This window comes from Podarcis liolepis, assembly GCF_965112155.1.
Source record: "Podarcis liolepis genome assembly, chromosome: 7".
Lineage (NCBI taxonomy): Eukaryota > Metazoa > Chordata > Lepidosauria > Squamata > Lacertidae > Podarcis > Podarcis liolepis.
Window position 1 is genome coordinate 1,182,619 of NC_139561.1, and position 21,979 is coordinate 1,204,597.

The 21,979-nt window shown below is 50.0% G+C and overlaps 1 protein-coding gene and 1 long non-coding RNA gene across 27 annotated transcripts in view; one reads left to right on the forward strand and one right to left on the reverse strand.

Moving 5' to 3' along the window:
• Nucleotides 1-21,979, reverse strand: part of ANK1 (ankyrin 1) — a 188,497-nt gene that overhangs the window by 40,658 nt on the left and 125,860 nt on the right. For 15 of the 26 annotated variants that reach the window (XR_014528650.1, XR_014528651.1, XM_083514120.1 and 12 more), the window contains exons 16-27: nucleotides 21,773-21,871; nucleotides 21,337-21,534; nucleotides 18,190-18,288; nucleotides 17,142-17,240; nucleotides 13,912-14,010; nucleotides 12,181-12,273; nucleotides 12,001-12,073; nucleotides 10,837-10,860; nucleotides 6,040-6,136; nucleotides 2,438-2,519; nucleotides 1,731-1,828; nucleotides 1,040-1,264 (exon numbers count right to left, since the gene is read on the reverse strand). Coding sequence is in view for 23 of the 26 variants with exons in the window: in XM_083514120.1 (XP_083370246.1) it covers nucleotides 1,040-1,264; nucleotides 1,731-1,828; nucleotides 2,438-2,519; nucleotides 6,040-6,136; nucleotides 10,837-10,860; nucleotides 12,001-12,073; nucleotides 12,181-12,273; nucleotides 13,912-14,010; nucleotides 17,142-17,240; nucleotides 18,190-18,288; nucleotides 21,337-21,534; nucleotides 21,773-21,871 (1,286 nt within the window). In the remaining 3 variants the exon portion in view is untranslated. The remainder of the gene's footprint in view (nucleotides 1-1,039; nucleotides 1,265-1,730; nucleotides 1,829-2,437; nucleotides 2,520-6,039; nucleotides 6,137-10,836; nucleotides 10,861-12,000; nucleotides 12,074-12,180; nucleotides 12,274-13,911; nucleotides 14,011-17,141; nucleotides 17,241-18,189; nucleotides 18,289-21,336; nucleotides 21,535-21,772; nucleotides 21,872-21,979) is intronic. The other 11 variants (XR_014528652.1, XM_083514102.1, XM_083514122.1 and 8 more) reach the window with 1 other exon arrangement.
• Nucleotides 7,514-8,592, forward strand: LOC310712029. The gene is made up of 2 exons (XR_014528743.1): nucleotides 7,514-7,553; nucleotides 7,590-8,592. It is a non-coding gene; the product is annotated as an uncharacterized lncRNA (long non-coding RNA).

Consider the following 21,979-nt stretch of genomic DNA (forward strand, 5'->3'; position numbering starts at 1 on the left):
TGATCAAATGGCAACTTTCCGATCTAAGAAACATCTTCCATGGATGCAGCGAGAACTTTGGCCTGGAAATGGAAGCTTCAGCTACAGGACTTAAGCTTCTTGCTGTGGTACAAGAATATGTTCTTGTCCACTTTCTGCTTCTTCCATGCCTGGAATGCAGAGGGCCAAGCGGGTTTCCCCGCTCCTCTGAGCAAATGTCAATTCGGAGAAAACCCAAATTGCCATTTGCTCCATTTGCTGAGCACTACGGATCAGTTTTCTCCAGGGGAAAGCAGCAGGAGAAGAGGAAGTGTATGTAGATTCTGGCTAGTGCAGAAAAAATAACTCACAAATTACGTGCTTTTAAAGGTAAGGAAGACCTGGAACGTTTTTACGCAACTGGGTGGGATTTCATTTCTTATGTGTCAGATTCAGATACACTGAACTTTCCTCCACCATCAAATTGTGATATTTGGCTTTGATTCTATGTTTTGCTTCTTTTACTGTTTTACATTATCTGTTTTCTGTTTCTTTGGAAAATACAACCTCTATACTGCTCCTCCTATGCTTTGTAACTTTGATTTCGGGGTTTGGTTGGTTTTGGGTACTCTTGATTTTACATTAATAAAAAACCTTTTTAATATTTATTTTTAAGTGTTGTGGAGAACTAGAGTCACAGAGCTGGAGGGACGCTGGAGGTCATTCAAAGGGACACTGCATTTCAGCTGCATCTTCCCCTTCCCTGCTCTCCTCCTCCGCATCTCTATGCTGAAAGCCATGAACATATAACATACACAGAGAGATCGGATGCTGGGATTTTAGTCTGGATGTGCCACCAAGCACTGCATTTGAGATTATGCGCATTTGGCGCTTAGAGGCACCACGAGGGCTTTGATGTCTTCCTGATGTAGGAACAGCAGGGCCACCCACCACCTTCCTTTTCCTGCCCCAGCACACATGGCGGCGAGTGATTAGAGCTCAGAGTGCCAAGTGGCCCGCAACCCGCTAGTGAGGGCAGCCAGGGCACTGCCCAGAGAGGAGAGTGTCTAGCCTTCTTCACCTGAGGAACTGTGCTCCGGCAGGGCCCAGGGCAATGATCCTGCTGGCCAACCCTTCTTCCTCGGCCAGAGGAGGTGGGGCCTGCAGTTTCTGGGGCTTGACCAGGCGGCAGGTGATGCGTGTGGGTGCTGCGCATGTCCTGGGTGGGATGATGACGCGGAGGCCGTTGTGCCTGCTCCCACGCATGGACCCGCCACGAGCATCCACCATGAAACTGACGAGGAATCTGGGGAGGGGGCAAAAAGGCAGGATTCAGTTGTCAAATGCACAGGTCACAGTAGGGCTTCCCGGAGTCCCAAAGCAGAGAAGCTTGGAAATGCACCCCCCCCTTCACCCCAGTGGTTGCTCCTCAGCTGGAGGATCTGCAGGGAACCCAGCTGCCATTTGTTCTGGCAAGCAAAGGTGTGGCTGAGCTTCCTATGTTCCTTATTGGGGAAGAGCATCTGCCTTGACAGCAGAAGGTCTCTTGGCAGGTGCTCTCCCTAAGGCCCAGGAGAGCTGCTGCCAGTCAGAGCATGCAGGACACAGCTGGGCTTGGCCGTTCCTTGATTTGACTCAGGATAAGTCAGTGGGATAGCTGCAGGGGCTGATCTGTCTCACGTCCCTGGTGCCTGAAGGACACGCTCCACTTTGGGGTTTTGCAGGGAAACATCCCAGGGCAAGTGGGGATGTGAGAAGCAGGAGGAACTCACCCTGTGTGGACTGGGCTGGCCACAGGGCTGATGTTGTCGGAGGTCTCTGTGGCAGGGCTGCTTGGGATGAGAGACTCCTCGTCAAATTCCTTGGAAGCCTACACGGGACAGAATCAGAGGACCCGTTCAAGCACAAGCCTAGATGCCTCCACCGACGACCTCTGTGGAAACTGAGGGCTCCCCACGCCCCCACCTCTGCCTTCTTCTTTTACGGGGGTCCATCTTCCTCCAGATCCCAGCCATACAATTTTGGGGCCCCTCCCTCAGCAAGCCAATGCTCCCACCCTACAGCCAGGGGGTGAGTTGGGAGGGGACATTGGGCGGCAGCCTGCTTGAGACGCAGGTCTTCAAAGCACGTGGGCTTTGGCCCCCTCCCAGAGCCATGGAGGCCAATGGAGGTGACTCAGTGGGGACAGAAAGCCCCTCTAGTCCAGCACCTGCAAAGAGCACTCTCCCTCCTGTGGATTCCAGCAACTGCTGCCCAAAAGAGATCCAGCCGGCCACAATGGGAGCTTCTCTGGGACAGGCATCTCAGTTTCAGGGCACCACTGCTGCAAAGGCATCATTTCTGGTCGCCAGTGGCTTAGCCTCCGAAGAGGGAGAAGCCAAGGGCCAAGGGCCACTGCGGATGGACGCTGTGGGTCCCCCCCCCAGGTCCTTTTTACGGCTCTGCCCCTCCAGCTCTGCTGAGACAGACACCCACCCACCTGTTCTGGCTCCTCGGGTCGGATCAGGACCGTCTCAGGCGTCACACACGGGATTCGCGGGATGGCAGGAGACTCTTCCCTCCTGAGAAGCAGAACACAGTCAAGCAACTATTGCTCAAAAACCTGATTTATATGTGGAATTCTTCTTAGCTTGTTTTGCATATAGAACTTTAAAAAACTTGTTATGTACTGAAGTTCTCACCCTGGGCCAGCAGGGGGATACTGTAGATAGTTATGCAAATAAGGGATCAAAAGTGATGTTCAGTGATTGGATAGTTTTAGAAAGTTGTAACAATTATGTGTACTGGAGCTCTATATAAGCAGGCTGACTGAGCCCTTCAGCTCAGTTCTGTTCTGGCCTCTGAATAAAGAAGAGCTGTTTGAAGAATCGCTGTGTCGTCTGATATGTTCACCCACAACTTAACAAAACTGTTTCTACGTTCTTCTGGTTTTATGCTTGCAACCATCCCATTCATTTCCTAAGTGGGCATTTTATTGCCTTTTCCTGCACTGGAGCTCAAAGTGGCGTACATGGTCCCCCCCCCCATTTCCTCCTCACAACAACCCAGTGAGGTTGCTGCCCTAGACACAGAATTGACCTGTGCCTCCATGGACAGCTGTGAGTCCAAAATGACTCCCAGGCTGCGCACCTGGTCCTTCAGGGGCACAGCTACCCCATTCAGGACCAGGGAGTCTCCACACCTGCCCGCCTCTTGTCCCCCCAAAATAGTACTTCTGTCTTGTCAGGATTCAACCTCAATCTGTTAGCCACCATCCATCCTCCAACCGCCTCCAGGCACTCACACAGGACCTTCACCGCCTTCACTGGTTCTGATTTAAAAGAGAGGTGGAGCTGGGTATCATCCACATACTGATGAACACCCAGCCCAAACCCCCTGATGATCTCTCCCAGTGGCTGCATGTAGATGTTGAAAAGCATCGGGGAGTGGACAGAATCCTGAGGCACCCCACAAGTGAGAGCCCAGGGGTCTGAACACTCATCCCCCGCCACCACTTTCTGGACATGGCCCAGGAGGAAGGAGCGGAACCACTGTATGACAGTGCCCCCAGCTCCCAGCCCCTCAAGACGGTCCAGAAGGATGTTATGGTCGATGGTATCAAACCAGAGATCCAGCAGAACTAGAATCATAGAATCATAGAGTTGGAAGAGACCACAAGGGCCATCGAGTCCAACCCCCTGCCAAGCAGGAAACACCATCAGAGCACTCCTGACATATGGTTGTCAAGCCTCTGCTTAAAGATCTCCAAAGAAGGAGACTCCACCACACTCCTTGGCAGCAAATTCCACTGTCAAACAGCTCTTACTGTCAGGAAGTTCTTCCTAATGTTTAGGTGGAATCTTCTTTCTTGTAGTTTGGATCCATTGCTCCGTGTCCGCTTCTCTGGAGCAGCAGAAAACAACCTTTCTCCCTCCTCTATGTGACATCCTTTTATATATTTGAACATGGCTATCATATCACCCCTTAACCTCCTCTTCTCCAGGCTAAACATGCCCAGCTCCCTTAGCTGTTCCTCATAAGGCATCGTTTCCAGGCCTTGGACCATTTTGGTTGCCCTCCTCTGGACACGTTCCAGTTTGTCAGTGTCCTTCTTGAACTGTGGTGCCCAGAACTGGACACAGTACTCCAGATGAGGTCTGACCAGAGCAGAATACAGTGGCACTATTACTTCCCTTGATCTAGATGCTATACTCCTATTGATGCAGCCCAGAATTGCATTGGCTTTTTTAGCTGCCGCGTCACACTGTTGGCTCATGTCAAGTTTGTGGTCAACCAAGACTCCTAGATCCTTTTCACATGTACTGCTCTCAAGCCAGGTGTCACCCATCTTGTATTGGTGCCTCTCATTTTTTTTGCCCAAGTGCAATACTTTACATTTCTCCCTGTTAAAATTCATCTTGTTTGTTTTTGCCCAGTTCTCTAATCTGTCAAGGTCGTTTTGATGTGTGATCCTGTCCTCTGGGGTGTTAGTCACCCCTCCCAGTTTGGTGTCATCTGCAAATTTGATCAGGATGCCCTTGAGTCCATCATCCAAGTCGTTGATAAAGATGTTGAATAAGACCGGGCCCAAGACAAGAACCCTGTGGCACCCCACTAGTCACTCTTCTCCAGGATGAAGAGGAACCATTGATGAGCACCCTTTGGGTTCGGTCAGTCAGCCAGTTACAAATCCACTGAGTGGTAGCATAGTCAAGACCGCATTTTACCAGCTTCTTTACAAGAATATCATGGGGCACCTTGTCAAATGCCTTGCTGAAATCAAGGTAGGCTACATCCACTGTGTTCCCTTCATCTACCAGGCTTGTAATTATGTCAAAAAACGAGATCAGGTTAGTCTGACATGACTTATTTTTCAGAAATCCATGCTGATTATTGGTGATAACAGCATTCCTTTCTAGGTGCTCACAGACTGTTTGCTTAATGATCTGCTCCAGAATCTTCCCTGGTATTGATGTCAGACTGACTGGGCGATAATTATTTGGGTCCTCTCTTTCCCCCTTTTTGAAAATAGGGACAACATTTGCCCTCCTCCAGTCTGCCGGGACTTCACCTGTTCTCTAGGAATTCTCAAAGATGACTGCCAGTGGTTCTGAGATCACATCTGCCAGTTCTTTTACTACTCTTGGATGCAGTTCATCTGGCCCTGGAGACTTGAATACATCTAAACTAGCCAAGTATTCTTGTACTATCTCCTTAGTTATTCTGGGCTGTGTTTCCTTTGCTGAATCATTTGCTCCAAATTCTTCAGGTCGGGCATTGTTTTCTTTATCGGAGAAGATTGAGGCAAAGAAGGCATTGAGGAGTTCAGCCCTTTCTGTGTCCCCTGTTTGAATTTCACCATCTTCTCCTCTGAGTGACCCCACTGTTTCTTTGTTCTTTGTTCTTCCTTTTGCTACGAACATACCCATAAAAGCCTTTTTTGTTGCTTTTAACCTCTCTAGGAAACAGCTCTCACCTTTGTGCCTAGCCCGCCGGAGATCATCAACCAGTGCGACCAAGGCAGTTTCGGTCCCATGATGAGGCCTGAATCCCGACTGGAAGGGATCCAAATGGTCCGCTTCTTCCAGGCGTGCCTGGAGTTGTTCAGCAACCACTCGCTCAATCACCTTGCCCAAGAATGGAAGATTTGAGACTGGGCGATAGTTGGCCATCGTGGCCACATCTAAATATGGTTTTTTAAGAAGCGGTTTAATAACCGCCTCTTTCAGCGGGTCTGGGAAGGCTCCCTCACGGAGGGAAGCATTCACCACCCCACAGAGCCCATCGCCCAGCCCTTCCCGGCTAGCTTTTATAAGCCAGGATGGGCAAGGATCCAGGAGACAGGCGGTTGGCTTCAATCGTCCAAGCAGCCTGTCCACATCCTTGGAGGTAACAGATTGGAATTGATCCCACGCAACTTGACTAGAATGGTATTTATTACCATTCAAACAATAATTGCTCCTTGTTAAATTCACCCCAGTGGAAGGGAGGCCAGCTGAAGTCTCTGCTGGAGGGACCCAAATGTCTTGGGGCCGACCCCAGCTACCCCCGAAAGGACAACTCCCGCCTTGCTGCTTCCCTGCCCTGCCCAGCATGTCTTACGTGTGGTCCAGTTTGGGGACAAACTCCACAATTTCTCTCTCATCCTCCTGATACTGGAAGTCCCGCTTCTGTGGCTTTGGAGCGGGCAACTCATCACCTGAAAAAGAGAGAGGGCTGAAAAGAAAAGGGGGGAAGAAAGCCCCACCAGCAGCACGATGGGGGAGGCACTTGGCTCAGGGCCAAATCAAGCAGCACAGCAGCGCTTGTAGCTGACTGGACAATGGAGGGACGTTGGCCCTCCTGCCGCTTGAGATCCAGGCTGGGGAAGGGGCCGAGGGAATCACTGGGGGTGAGCGGGCTGTTGGTTTCCATTTGGGCAGGACCCCACTTTACCCCATGGATGTTTAAGGGCTGCAGTGACATGAGAGGAGATGGTTCACAGGGGCAACGCCAGGGTTAGGGCTCATCCACACTGACCATTCGCCCCACACTTTTTTCACTCAGCTCCACCCTTTAAAACTCCATGTCGGAGTGCTCCCCCCCCCCGCCCCATTGCTTTCCCCAGAATAAACAGCGATTTGAGTTTTCTGTGCCTTCCCATATGCTCTGATTCAGCAGTAAAAAGCAGGAAAGCGCCACGGCAAAAACCCCACAAAAACTCAGACACAAAGCAGGAAGGCGTGGGCGTGTGCCTCAAAATGTGCCACAAAAGCAAGTCTGCATGAGCCCTTAGAGGCCCAGGTGGTGAGAGAAGCTGACTTGGGGAGATTTGTCTACAATTCCATCCTGGGAAGGGCATGGGATCTGGCCACACAGAACAGCCAACTCCGGCATCACCCCATGGCAATGTATCAAATGGGACAGGGGGGGAGGCACAAAGGGGGCTCCCCAGGCCTCTGTCCCAGACACTCTGGAGCCTCCCCAGGCTTCTCCTCCTCCTCCCTGGCTCTGCTCACAGCCTCTTGGGGTCTCCCTTGGCTGGAATGTGCCCCTGCTGGGATGGAGGCGGGGGGGGCAGGAGGGGCAAGGAGGCGGCTGCACGGGGGGGGGGTTGCACTATGGCTTGGCCCCCTTTGGCCCCTGCCCATTCCAGCATGAGCTTTGCTCTTCCCACGCTGCTTGCACACCTTTTCTCTCTCTCCTGCTCTGTTGCTAAGGGCGGTTTTCAAAGAAACTGAAGGCTTCTTACTACCCACAAGACAAGACAATTAAAAGGTGGATAATAATCCCCATGAAAACCTCATGGACTGGCAGCCAAGCCAGGATCCCAGCACAGCTATAAAAACTGGGGTGGTTGTATGCAGCTGAGTCCTATTCAGTGTAGACCCCTTGAGATGAATGAGCCTAAGCTAGGCATGCTGGGGAACTTCAATGGGTCTACTCTGGGCAGAATTAACTTTGGATACAACTCCAAACTCAAGGAGAAGTTGGAAAGGAGAAGGGCTGCCAGGTGTGCCTGGGGGGAGGGGCGTGACTCTCCAGGGAGGAGAGAAGGCCTTTGGTTTTTATTTGGTTTTTTTAATTAAGAAGATTGGGCACTCCTCTCTGTGGAGATAATTATGCAGCGATTCAAGGTACCCAAGGTTATCAAAACTCCTTTTTGAGATAAGGGAGTTCAAGGATAAGCCTCAAATGCTCAGAAGAAAAAACCATTACACCAGAGACTGAAGTTTTCAGGGTGGAGGAGTTTCTCAAGTGAGGACTCACAGGCCCCATGCATCGCATAATAGCCCTTAGATTAGATTCTTTTAACTATTTCTGAAACCTGGAAATAACTATAAATCCGATTTTCTATCTGCCAATTAATCAGCACCCAGATGACAAATGGGCTGCTGGGGAATAAAAAAGCATTATTTTACAGGCTAAAAAATTAACCAAAAAGCATACTGTATCTTAATCACTGGCAACTAAGAAAGAACACAACTGATAATATGGCTCTGAATCTGTTTAAAATCTTCACTTTATACTGCCTCTAAGTCTCCATCTTGTACATGCTGTGTTGGCTGCAAAAACAAAACTGAACCTTGGTGGAATCGACGCACATATAAAAACCGCTTTGAAAATGCTTTTTTAAAAAGCGTTCTTAAAAATACATTGCATTTTTCATGTGGCTCACCATCGCCCTCTAGTGTCACATTGTATACTGCATGTAGAACACATTTAAATCATATTATTTGCAGCTGTATAGCTGAGTCCCTTATCTTTGTGAGAAAGGAAGGAGCATTTAAAGAAGCAGACACAAGTTCCTGGAGGCAAAGGCAATGCTGAATGCCTCCCCCCTCACTGGTGTCCTCTGCCAAGGGCTGGAGGAACAGCAAACAGAACCAAGAGCTGAGATGCGCAGAACGTCAAAGGAGACGGGATCAAAGATACACCAGATGAAGGAGCGCTTAGGGCCTTTGGGGAAAGATGTGGGCCCAGATCTGCCTGACCATGAGATGACATCCATGCAGCTGTCTGGAGGACTGAAGCAGACAAAGTGGGGGTGAAGGGAATTGTGAACAGAGGCCTTAAGAGGCAACCGGAGATGGCAGCAGCGATGGAGCCGAGAGAGAAAAGGCTTTGGGTACAAATTAAAGGGAACACAGAAGAAAAAACCTCTAAGCTCTTGGGGGAAAGAATGGGGAAAGTGGAGGATCAGAAGGATTTTCCTTTTCCTTTTCAACTAAGGCGAAGCACGATCCACAGGAAATAGGACTGGAACATAAGGAATTGGGTAGAAATTAATGAAGACACAAGTCAATAAGAAAGGACATTGTTAAGATTAGTCGGAAGGACTATTTTGACATGTAATGATAATAATAGCTGGAGAGCTCCTGTTGGACTTTTTGGATGGAAAAAGGTGGCTTTCAGATGCCTGGGATTGAAGACTGAGAAAACAATGCCAAGCAGATTGGGAAATAGCTGGAATTTAATAGAGACAGATGTTATCCTGGAGTGCATATTTTGAATAATTGTCATAATTGGCAGACAGAAAAGCGGAAGGCCTTCTTATTTTCTTTCTTAAAACTTCTCTTCTTTTTATATGAGCTCTCATTCTTCTTCTTGTTGTTCTTGTGTTTTGGTTAATTCCATCTACATTTATGCTTTGTTTTTGTAGTTCTCTGTCTTAGGCTAATGAAGATAAATGCAGGAAGGTGATGGCTGGAAGATGGAGAGCCATGTGTGAGGGCAGAGCAGAGGCTGGGGGAGAGGAGGGGGAAGCTCCCAGGTGAGAACTCATTCTTCTGTGTGTAGAATAAAGGTCAAGGCACATGGGCATAAAGAGCCTTTTATTCTCTTTCTCTTCTTCTCTTCTTCTCTATTTTCTTCCTTTTCTTATTCTTGCTTCTTTCTTAATTTTCTTCTCTAGATTAGTCTGGCTTCTATTGTATTTTATGTGGAAAAAATAGATTATAAAAAAGAAGAGCTTGCAAGCTTCAGCCCAGCAGGAGCCAGCTGCAAAAATTTATAGACTTTTGGGGCCTTAGCCCTCCTCTGCTCTCCCAATGAACCTCCATCTCCAGGACTCAGTGGTGGGAAGGAGCCCAAAGGAAGACAAAGAACTGGGCTGGGCTGAAGGGGAGGAGAGGGTGATGAGTCCGCATGCATACCGGGCCCATTCGTTAGACTTTGTGGGTTTTGTGTGAATGACACACTCTCAGCGACTGTGGTTAATGCTTAACGTGCCATGCCTAGTGACATCTGTGGGGCCCACTTCCTCAGGGCTCCTGAAATCTCAGGAACTGGGATGCTCCTAGACCAGAAGCAAAAGTGGGGTGAGTGTCCACACCATGAGGAGCGATCACTCTTTCAGACCAACTTAGACCACCATGGCCTGGATGCCTGTGAATGGCCTGGCCAGGTTGGGCTCCAAGCTCAGGCGGCCTGGAGGACTAAGCCTGGGGCCTGATAAAAGGTTTGGGGCCGGATGACATGTGACCTTCACAGCATAGTTCTAACAGTGCTGGGCTGTTTCAGATTTCACCCCAGGACATTAAAGGAAAAGAGGGTGCTTTAACCCTTGGTCATGATCCTGACCCAACCAGCCCTTGTACCCGAAATGGAAGCAAATGGGATCCTTTCAGTGAGTGCAAATTGCAGGCACAGGACAATTAATGGGCATGGAGCGGACAAGGGTTGTATCAATTATGATTCTACTCAGAGTAAAACTGTGCTGGGTCCTACTCTGAATCAGCCCTTCTGCCCTGGCAGTTTTGGGAGGGGGTGGGGGTGCCCTGCATTTGTGGCCACATGTAGTTTGGTCCACAGTGCAGGGGTGGGGTGGAGGAAGGAGGAGCTGCTGAGAGCTGGTCAGTTACTGGGAAAGATGGGTCATTGTCACCAACTTCAAGGAAAGCAGGGAGGTTGGGGGGGGGCGGCTCAGATCCTTGTGCTGTCTTCCCTCCCACTTAAGCGCTCCTCCGATCCTTGAAGGAGATGGGAAGTGAGGTGGAAACGCAAATGTGGAAAGAGGGGGAGAAGGGGGTTCAGGAGTGATGGTCAGCAGCAAGGGGAGTCCGGGAGCAAAAGGAGATGGTTCCCTTCTATGGGAGACAGGCAAAAGCCCAGGTTTCTTCCTGGCATAGCTCTCTAAGCCCTGGCACAGATGCCCTGGCGTGCCTCCCACCTGTGGAGCAGTGTGCAGCAGAGCTCAGCAGCCATATGGGCGAGGGCTCTCTCATGCAGCCCCCTTCCCCACGCCACCCTCACAGCCACAGACACAATGAGTGGGCAGGTGGGCGAGCTGGCCCCCTGGGAAGCCAAGGGCGGCATGGGATGGAGGCATGTGAGGCCTGGTGGGTCCGCGTGGGGTGGAATGGGGCAGATGGGTTGGGCGGGCGAGCCAAGCCCACAACAGCAACACACAGTCCGTACCCAGGAGAGTTATGTGAGCCGTGCCTGGAAAGCAAGAAAAAAAAGAAGAGCAGGTTTGAACTGCGCACTCCAGGTTGGTGGGCGCAAACGCACAAGTACATGGTGGCGGGCCTGGCACCTTCTGTGCCTCAGCTCAAAACCAAACGCCTGCCAGGCCGCCTGTCCCAAGGTGGGCTGGTGTTTGGCATCACTCTGAGAGAGGCGGGAGGCAGATATCTTGGGGAAAGAAGGCCCCGTCCCTGATGGCAGCCAGGCAGGAGATCCATGCCTGCTATTCAGCTGTGAGCCCTGCATTGCAGGGGGTTGGACTAGATGATCGCTAGGGTCACTTTCCAGCTCTACAAATCTATGAACACCCAGTGCCCCTATGCAGCTTCACCTCTGGCTTCTAAGATTCAGCAGGCACGTCCTCAAGCAATTTCAAGTACATCTTATGTATTTGTTTGATTCACAACATAAAATCTAGGCCTTCATATGGGCCAGAAACTTGTTTCAAAACAATAATCTAAGCCGAAGATTCTCAGGATTCTCACTGCCCTATTCTGTGCTTTTGATGTGCTCCCCTGGGATTGAGGCAAACGCAGAGACCCGCTGGTGGCGCATCCTTTTGCAGGGACTTGAACTGCTCTAAGCTGTGCAGAAAGCAAGCCTTGCTGGTCATGTTCTCCAAGCTACTGTTAGCTGAATTCAAAAAGGAAGTGGAGGCACCGTCACAAACTTATTTCCAAATAATTTGTGAAGGCTTGAAAAATAGAGGCTACTTATGCTTATGCTGGGGGGGGGGGCAGGTAGGGAAATGGATCTGGGCAGGCAGGAGGAGTGGCAGATAAAATCAAGCAGGGAGAGAAAGGTTGCGGAATGTTCCATTTCAGTTCAGTCCTCTTTTCTACCAAAAAATACCCAATGCAGCCATTAAATAGGAGAAGCTGGCACCTAGTGCAAGGAGGGCAGGATTCAGGCTGTGCACACAACTTCCCAAAGATTTCCGAGAACTGTCCTTTGAGGGGTGCTGGGAACTATAGCTCTGTGAGGGGGAAACTGCAGTTCCCAAGTTTCTTGGGGTGGTTGGAGAATGTGCTTTGGTGTGTGCACAACCTCTGTCACCCTCGTGCCCATATCTCCCTCCCAGAGCAGCCCCAAGCACGGGGGAAGCCGGAAACGCACCTTCGTCTTCGGACACATCCAGGATCTCGTCCACCGTCTCTGGTAAACTCATGTGGTGCTTGTCACTGAATGACTGCAAGAGGCAACAGGTCAGGCGGGAGCACAGCTTCAGGGTCATCACAGCAGTGCCCCCCCCACCCCACCCTCCAACCCCAGGTCAGGCTTGACTGGGGGACTCACCAAGAAGCTGGACTCATCAGTGACAATTTTCAGCACATCGGTCACAGAAATGTAGCCCAGACGCTTGGCAATGGCCAGAGGTGTGGCCCCATTCTGCAGAGAGAAGAGGGCAGGTGGGAGAAAACCACTCAGCCAACAGCATACAAGCCTCAGGTCGGGCCTGTGTGTAAATATCTACATTTTTTTGCACCAAAAAGCTGAATTTAGCAATTTGTAAAAAGTATGCAAACTTGCATTCAAGTTGCATAATGGGGAAGGGCCAGGAACTTTTCTGGGCAATGAAACCCGCACTTCAGCCACTGAAAATCTCAGTGCAGAGGGAACTGTAGCTCTGAAATGGGGATTAGGGAGCTCCTAAGAACTCTCTTCACCCTCCGCGAACTACAGCTCCCAGAATTCTTTGCAAGAGTGGAAGCCATGATTTTAAAAAGTTGTATCAATATATTTTTAATGTATGCTACAAATGTGACCAAGGATTCTTCCTGCCTCTAATAAATTTATTATTATTATTATTATTATTATTATTATTATTATTATTATTATTATTATTATTCTGTACCCCATCTATCTGACATATTTTGCTCCAGCCACTCTGGGTGGCTTCCAACACATATAAAGGCATAATCAAACATCAATCATTAAAAACTTCCCTTTACAGGACTGACTTCAGATGTCTTCTAAGAGTCAGATTGTTGTTTATTTCCTTGAAGGGGGCTGTTCCACAGGGGGGGTGCCACTACCAATAAGGCCCTCTGTCTAGTTCCCTGTAGCTTCACTTCTCTCAGTGAGGGAACCGCCAGAAGGCCCTCACAGACAGACCCTGGTGTCTGGGTTGAACGATGGGGGTGGAGACGCTCCTTCAGGTATACTGGGCTGAGGCTGTTTAGGTCTTAAAGGGTCAGCACCAACACTTTGAATTGTGCTCAGAAACATACTGGGAGCCTGTAAAGATCCTTTGGGACCAGTGTTCTATGGTCTCCGCAGCCTCTGGCGAGACAGGACACAGGGAGGCAGGGTCTCATCTGGCGTACCAGATGGAGTTGGTCGACAGCCTCTTTGTCAGGGAGAAGGCTAAACTTAACTGTTCTACCTTACACTATATAAGGTGTACCTCATACTAGCTTTCTGCATGCATGGATTGTTTATGTGTGAGCATTCAAAATTATGCCTGCCCACCCCTCACCCCCCCCCCCCCGTTGAAGTATTGCAGTCCAGGATTTGACTGCCTCTTTCTGTAGCGATAGCAGCAACACTGGGAGAAGCACCAGGGACCCCAGCATGGCCACACCAGCACCATCCGGTTAAAGCACCATGAAGCCACCTCAACAGCCGTGGTTCCCCCAAAGAATCCTGGGAACTATAGTTTGTGAAGGGTGCTGAGAGAGGCCCCTGTTCCCCTCACAGAACTTCAGTTCCCAGAGTAGTTTAACACCCCCCCCCAATCCCCCTTTGCAGGGGACTCAGAAAAGTGTAACTCAGTGAAAGAAACAGGGGTCTCCTAATAACTGCCAGCACCCTTAACAAACTACAGCTCTCAGAATTCCTTGGGGGCAGGGAATCATAGAAGGGTTCGCGCGGAGGGGTCGTCCAATCCAGCCCCCTGAAACGCAGGAATCTCCGCTCCAGGGGAAGCCAAGGACTCGGGAATGGATGGTGTGGATGTGGCATGAGCCTCCACCCGAGGACCCTGAAGCCGCCTCAATGTCCAGGCCCTCAGGAGCCCACACTCACCGAGCTGACTTCATTGGGCGAGGCACCATGCTTGAGCAGGAGGGTCACGATGTCGGTGTGCCCTTGCTGGGCCGCTTGGTGCAGAGGAGTGTATCCCAGCTGGGAGAGAAAGAGAAAGAAAACGAGTACACCCAGGAACAGTTTGCGATGGCACTTAGCTTTATAAAGCATACCCCAAGCATGTTCTCTCTCTCAAAGAATTCTGGGCACTGAAGTTGGCTGAGGGCTGCTGGGAACTAGCTCTGTGAGGGCCCAGAATTCATTGGGGAAAGAAAGTGCTTTAAAGGCAAAGTGTTAGCACACCTTTACGAGGACCAATGATGGCAGGAACCTAGGAAACTGGTTCGGCAAGGCTCAGTATTGTCTGCCCTGACTGGCAGAGGTTCCCCGGGGAGCCAGGCAGGAGCCCCCCCCCAGCCTTCCCTGGAGATGCCGGGGGGGGGGATTGAACTTGCTGGAAGCTTCGGGGGGGGGGGGCGAGTGAGCTGCAGTCCCTCCTTCCCCGCAAAGGGCAGCAAGCTTTGGAGTTCTCCAGAACTCTTCATCAGGGAAGGTGTTGCACAAAGCAAGAAGTGAAGGAGGGTTGTTTCAAGGAAAACAAATAAGGAAAGGGGGGGGGCAAAAATTAGACAGGATATTGCACCCATGAAGTCAGCTTGTAGCTGCAGGTTGAAAATGGAGATTGATGACTGAATCCTAACTGTGGATTTTCATCGTAGGAACCAATGTGGCCAACTTTGCTTTTTACTTAACCGATGTGAGTGATGGTTTCATTTTGTGTTGGTTTCAGGCCAGGAGTGTCAAACTCAAATGAACCAGGATGGGGACAAATTCCTCATCCCAAGGTAGTCAATATAATCAAGAGGCAGGAGCACTTTCTTCACCCCAAAGGATAAAGGGTTTGGGGTGCCACAATTTAGAAAACAGGCAAGCAAGCAGGGGGAAGGGAGGCAGACATGCTTCTCTCCTAACACCCAGGACACCAAGGAAATATGATTGGCAGCAGGTGAAAGAAAAGTGCTTCACACAACAACAGAGAGTTAGTTTTTTTGAATTCGCTGCCACCAATTTGTGGTGATGGTCACTGGCTTAGAAGGCTTTCAAAGGAGGACTGGATGAATTTCTAGAGGAGAAGATCAGCTGAACCCTAACAAATAGATGGAACCTTCAATGCACACAGGCAGGCACACTGCCTATTTGGAGTTTCCTCAATTTCTCCTTTCTGCCGTCTTATGTTCAGTTATCCAAATATCCAAATCACCTTGCAATTATTATTTTTAAAGTCAATAAGGCTCATTAACATTTTAGTGGGAAACTTCCCTAATATACATGGTCTTTTGTATACAATTTTACCTAACAGACACATTTCTGCTAAGCAATCTTCCCTAAGAGAATGCATTTCTTTAAACTGTTTTCACTATTATACACATTTTTGTCCACAGAATGTGGCCAGAGAGTGTGTTGCATAATTTGGAGAAGTGCAAATTTTGAAGGATGGGTGTGTTTTGGTACATAAATGGATTCCTAAAGTGCTAATTAGGTAGTTCCAACTTTAAGTGTGGCCTGAAACAAATTCCTCCCCTGCCCTCTTTCTGGATACCTGTTGCTGCGGACAAAGAACAAGGAAGGACTGTGGCCCTCTTGCCGCTGGCTGGCTTCCCAGGAGACAGAGGGCAGCCCCTGAGAAGCAGGATGCTAGGAAGGGCGCAGAATCCTTTCTAGCCTGACAGGCCTGCGGACTCATGAGTCACCTTCGGGAGTGCCCAGGCCAGTGGGAAGGGGAGCCAGTGCAAAATGGGCAAGGCCAGCCCCCTCCCTCTCACACCCATCTCTCACACCCATCCATAAACACACCAGCAAGGCCAAAAGGACAGGCCCCACTTTCTGAGCACAGGAAATGATTTGTCATGCGAGGGTTTGTACAATGAGCTGGTTATTTCCCAGTATTTCCTATGGGAATATTTCTAATCTGTGATTTGTCTGTTCTCCCTCCTTCCATGGTTCCTGCCTGAAACTGCTGCAGCCAATCAGCAAAAGCCAAACAAAGGAAAAGCAGGTTTTCCTGATCTCTCCTGCTCCCTGATTCGTCATAGAATCACAGGATTGCAGAGCTGGAAGGGACCTCAAGTGTCATCTAGCCCAACTCAGTCATTCATGGAGTGAACTTTGGCTCTAATTCTTTCTGTTTGGATAACTGAAGTTTCGGATAATGAGTGTTCTGAGAGCAGGATCCACATGTAATTCATGTAAGGCATGCACAGGTCATCTTACCCCATGGATGCCTTCTTGATCGCTTTGATCTACAGAACTGGCACTGTTACAGGCACCAAATAATATATGTTCCACATTTCTAAAAATCAATATTTAACTGTGGCAGCACCTACACTTTGGAACTCCCTGCCTATTGACAGCAGGCAGGGACCTTCACTGCACTCCTTCTGGCTCCTGCTAAAAACATTTTTATTTAGGCAAGCCTACCAGATGTGTAGGGACGTGGGTGGCGCTGTAGGTTAAACCACTGAGCCTAGGACTTGCCGATCAGAAGGTCAGAGGTTCGAATGCCTATGACGGGGTGAGCTCCCATTGCTCGGTCCCTGCTCCTGCCAACCTAGCAGTTCAAAAGCACGAAGTGCAAGTGGATAAATAGGTACCGCTCCAGCGGGAAGGTAAATGGCATTTCCGTGCGCTGCTCTGGTTTGCCAGAAGAGGCTTAGTCATGCTGGCCACATGACCTGGAAGCTGTATGCCGGCTCCCTCGGCCAATAAAGCGAGATGAGTGCCGCAACCCCAGAGTCGGTCATGACTGGACCTAATGGTCAGGGGTCCCTTTACCTTTACCTTTTACCAGATGTGTAGAATGTTGACATGTGCTTTAATCTGTTTCTAGTCTATCACTGATTTCATAAGCCACTTTGTGAGGTTTGTTTGTTTTACAATCAAATGGTGTACAATTTTTATTAGAATAAATAAATGAAAGGAATTTGTCTTGCTTGTCAGCCATCCTTGGGACATTTAATGATGAGTGACCATACAACAAATAATAACAGAATTCTTATAAACCAAACAGAGCAGAAATAAAAATAAGAAAGACAAACAAGTGATCATAGCAGCCTTTCTCAAACTTGGGTTCCCAGATATTGTTTGACTACCACTCCCATCATCCATAACCAGCAGGAGGAGCAGTCAGGGATGACGCTTGAGAAAGGATGCCTTCAAGAGTCTTTCCATACCTTGGTCTTTGAATTGACATCCGCTTGATGCTGCAGCAGAAACTTCACCAGTTTGATGTTCCCGTAGTGAGAAGCCACGTGCAGCGGAGTATAGCCCATCTGCGAGGCACATATAAAAAGAGCAGACTTTCAGGTCAAGGCTTGGTGGTGGGGTGACAATGAATGGTTAGAGGGAGAAGAGGGAGGGGACTGGGAAGAGGAGGGGTCGGAAGTGGAAGAGGTAACAGAGCTTAGCGGGCAGGGAGAGTTTGTGGCAGAGAGTCCAGAATCAGGGGCAGAAGCTGAAGCAGGAGGGAGGGAGGAGGTCCAGAGGCAGAGAGGAGTCCAGCTGGTGAGGATTAACAAGTAGCTCCCCCTCCTGCTGCAACAAGCTCCCCTCCCTGCTGGTCTCCCTGAACCAGGAGAGGCATGAAGAGGGCAGAGGAGAAATTGGCATCACACAGGCACAGCCTCAGATTGCTTCAAGAAAACCCTGCAGAGGCACCTGTGGGAAGGTGAGGACCTTCCGTCTCCACAACTATCTCATGAGGGCAAGAGCGACCAAGGGCGTGCTGCTGTGCTCTTGAGGCCTGGCACTCCTGTGCAGATTCTGTTTTTCCTGATAAAGAGTTAATTCCACTTGCTTCATGTGGCTGACTGTTGGCTTGCCCCTGTCTCTCTGCCACCAGCAACCCTGGCTGGCTTAGGTCCTGTAGGCATGTGCTGTAGGAGCTTTCCCCAGCTTTGCGCTCTCTGGGTGTGGTTGGACCACTGTTCCCATCAGCCACAGGCAGCATGACCAGCGGTAAAGGATGATGGGAGCTATAGTCCAGCAACATCTGGAAAGCACCCTGGAAAGCTATGGTGTTCTGGTGGTGGTCCCTTCCGCTTCCCAAGCACAGGAGATACCTGGAGCCTACAAATAGCGTAGCACAGCCTTCTCCAACTTGGGGCCCTCCAGGTGTTCTGGACCACAATGGCCACCAGTGCCAGCCAGAGCAGAAAGGACACTCTAGACTCTGGGCCTCTCTGTCTGATGGAGGATGCCATGGCATTCGAGGGGACTCACCCGTGTTGTTGCATCCACTCGAACTCCGGCCCGGAGGAGGACATCTGCCACTTGGACATGCCCCTCCTGAGCCACCAGGTGGAGGGGGGTGAGGCCACTCTGGAAGACAAGCAAGAGCCAGGTTACCCACAGAGGGTTCCGTGGGGAGGTGGGCAGACACCGGGAACCACTGCTAGGGCCCTCCCAGCTTTCTAGGCAGAGAGCCTTCTCAGTAGTGGCACCGGCCCTGTGGAACACCCTCCCATCAGATGTCAAGGAAATAAACAACTATCTGAGATCTGAAGGCAGCCCTGTTTGGTGTAGTTTTAAATGTTTGATGTGCTATTGTGCTTTATATTCTGTTGGAGGCCGCCCAGAGTGGCTGACGAAACCCAGCCAGATGGGTGGGGTATAAATAAATTATGGTGATGACGATGATGATGATGATGATGAAAGACTCCCAGAGGCTTGAATATGACATCTGGAAGAGCGACGCCTGCTCTTTATTGATTGGTTGGGGGGGGTGGATGGCTAAATAACAACAAGCATTCATCCTGTTTTCATCCTGATTTCCTTGCACTGTGATTCTACACCTTCCCATTGCTCATTTGCCCCACATCATTTAGTGAATTTCCCTGATACTTTCCTAATGGTAAAAGGTCTGGAGTCTTAAATTTGGGGGATTTCTTCAGTAAGGGGTGTTAAATTTCTGATTTCTTCCCGCATGGCCTGTAAGACAGAGTTGTTCCGCCTGGCCTTTGGCTTGGAGCCAATTTGATTCCCTCCCCCTCTTTCTTTTTTCTTTTCCTTCTCCTCCTGCGATGAGGCTACATTTTAATATTTTAATGTTTCAATATTTTAATGTTGTATTTTAATTTTGTTTTTAACTTGTAATCATTCAACTTGTTTTTATTATTGCTTGTAAGCCGTTCTGAGCCCGGCCTTGGCTGGGGAGGGCGGGGTATAAATAAAAATTATTATTATTATTATTATTATTATTATTATTATTATTATTATTATTGCTATTAAAAATATGCTTTGGAGCTTGAGGAGTTCCAATCTGCTATTCTTTTTGTGATTGGACAAAATTTAGCTTGGTAAGTCTACAATAGAAGAAGCACAAAAACGGCTTTTGGGAAACCCAATAATTTTAATGTTACCTTCTGAAAATGTCAGGTAATGCTAAATAAAAATATATAAGAGAGAATATAGAATACAACTGCAAGTACTTAGCGATTTCTATGAAATTTTACACACTCTTTACTTGCCAAGCAAAACTAAATTATATTAATTTAACCAAAATATCTTTTGAATTCCCAAGCCATGTTACAACGCTTTACCAGCCCTCATCTTTGAAATTGATAGTTGAAAAATTCTGCATGCCCTACAGGCCCATGCAGAGAGGGGGAGCCAGTAGCCCCTTCTTGGGGTGTCCATTTGGGGTTCACAGGAGCCCTTCTTTGCCTGTTTAAGTCCTTTCTCAAGGCCTTACTAGCAGTTCCCTCAGGGTCCCCAATTAGGGAATTGGGGTCCCCAAGCTGAGCTCTAGATCAGGGGTCAGCAAACCTTTTCAGCAGGGGGCCAGTCCACTGTCCCTCAGACCTTGTGGGGGGCCAGACTATATTGGGGGGGAATGAACGAATTCCTATGCCCCACAAATAACCCAGAGATGCATTTTAAATAAAAGGACACATTGTACTCATGTAAAAACACGCTGATTCCTGGACCTTCCGTGGGCCGGATTGAGAAGGCGATTGGGCCGGATCCGGACCCTGGGCCTTAGGTTGCCTACCCCTGCTAGAGTCTTCCCACAAAAAGAGGCAACAGAGAACACACTGGCGCCACCTAGTGGCCACTGGTAGAAGTAGAAACCTAACAGCTGCTTGGCAAGTTTAGGGCGGGGGGGGGGGAGACTCATCATGGTGCCATCCCCAAAGATGGCAGCCCTGCTGGAGCAGACCCCACTCCTGCCTTGCTCTGCATCCAACAGTGACCAGAGAAGATTCTCTCAAGAAGAGCAGGATGGCAAACAGGGAAAGTCCGCAGCTCAGCAGGCAGCCCCTGGTCGCATGGAAGGTCCCAGGTTCAGTTCCAACATCTCTGGCTTGGGCAGGGAAACACTTTGAAACCCTGGAGCATCACTCCTGCTCCGTGGAATCATGGGACGGCTGGTGAAAGAGCAGGTTCCTATGCCCAAGCCCCTCCTGTGCTTTGACCCTTCCCCAGCACCTGTCCAATGAAGTGGTAAACTGCTCTCAAACATGGAAGCTCTATTTAGTTTCCATGGTTGAAAGCCACTGGCAGAAATAGCCTCCATGAAGAGGATGAAATAAAACAGCTTCTTGGCTTATTCTGGCAGAGGCTGACTCCCTCTTCTCTCCTTGCCTTGTCACCAGGATTCAGCCCAGGGGGAACCGCCCAGGAGTTGCGCAGGCCAGAAGTGACCTAGAAGCAAGAGGCCCCATTGGGTGCCGCGACTGGTACAGTGCCCTTGACCTTTAACGGGTGGCTTTAAAAGAGGTTTGGACAAAGTCATGGACTGCGCATGGCTGGAGGCAGTGCTGCTTCTGGACACCAGCTGTTGGAAACCACAGGAGGGGAGAGCACTCGGGTGCTCAGGTGCTGCTCCCTGGTTTGCCCCAGATATATGGGTGGTCCCTGCTGGGCTAGGGGGCCATGGGCCTGATCCTGCAGGGCTCTGCTGATATTCTGAGGTGCCTTTGCACATTAGGGTACATGCCAAGAATGCAAAAGCCAGAGGCTTCTACACACACGTGTGAATACACACACACACAGCTCTCCCTCCTATCAAGCAACAGTCACCATCATGGTTGAAAGACACATTGGGTTGAGCTGTGCAGGAAGAACCACTTCTGCTCATACAACAGACCTCCCCCATCCTTTCCAAGGCACCTGCACCCCAAATATGCTTCAGATGGTGGGGGGGGCACACAGGGGGATGGGCAGCTCCATTGCAAATAACTGAGAAAGGCGTGGGGAAGCCCCCCAAGAGCCAGACAGAGAGGCCTGGAGGGCGCCATTTGCCCCCCACCTGAGGTTCCCCACTCCTGCCTTATCAGGGTTGTGTTCTTCCACCCCCCCCTTGGGAAGCAGACTTTGTCCCTGCAGGGCACCTGCACACTCACAGGAGCCTTTTGCTCCACCCACCTTGCTGCCAAAGTTGCCATTGGCCTGCTTGGAGAGGAGAAGGGCCACCATATCGGAGTGGCCTTCCTGGGCCGCCAGGTGCAGCGGGGTCACAGCTTGCGTGGATTCGGCGTTGGCAGAGGCGCCATACTGCAGCAGGCTGCTGGCCACCTCCATCTGGTTCTGCCTGGCGGCAATGTGCAGGGGGGTGTATCCGTTCTGCAGAGGAGAGAGACGACCCCACCCGCCAAAGGCAAGTCAAGCCCCAGAGTCTGATCCGCCAGAGTCAACAGTGGCTCCTGCCAACCCCATGACTCCCCTCTGAGGCTGCTCCCTGCAGGCAGGAGAAAGGGGCAGCTGGGCTCAGGCTTCCCCTGCCCTCCCCTCCATGGCGCTGCCCTTCAAACCTTTAAATCCTAGACAGAAGTGCGGCATGGAAGCAAAACCTGCTCCTTACCCAGGCCACACTGTGCGGGGATGCTCCTTTGGGCAGAAGCACTTTGACAATGTCCAGGTTGTTGTGGTGAACAGCGACGTGCAGGGGCGTGAGGCCATTCTGCAGAGAGAGGAGCAGGGGCATTTGAGCATTTTATTTTAGGCAAGAATTTCTGACATGACCTTGTAGCAGGTGAGCATCCTGATCTGTACATTGAGAGGCAGCCTC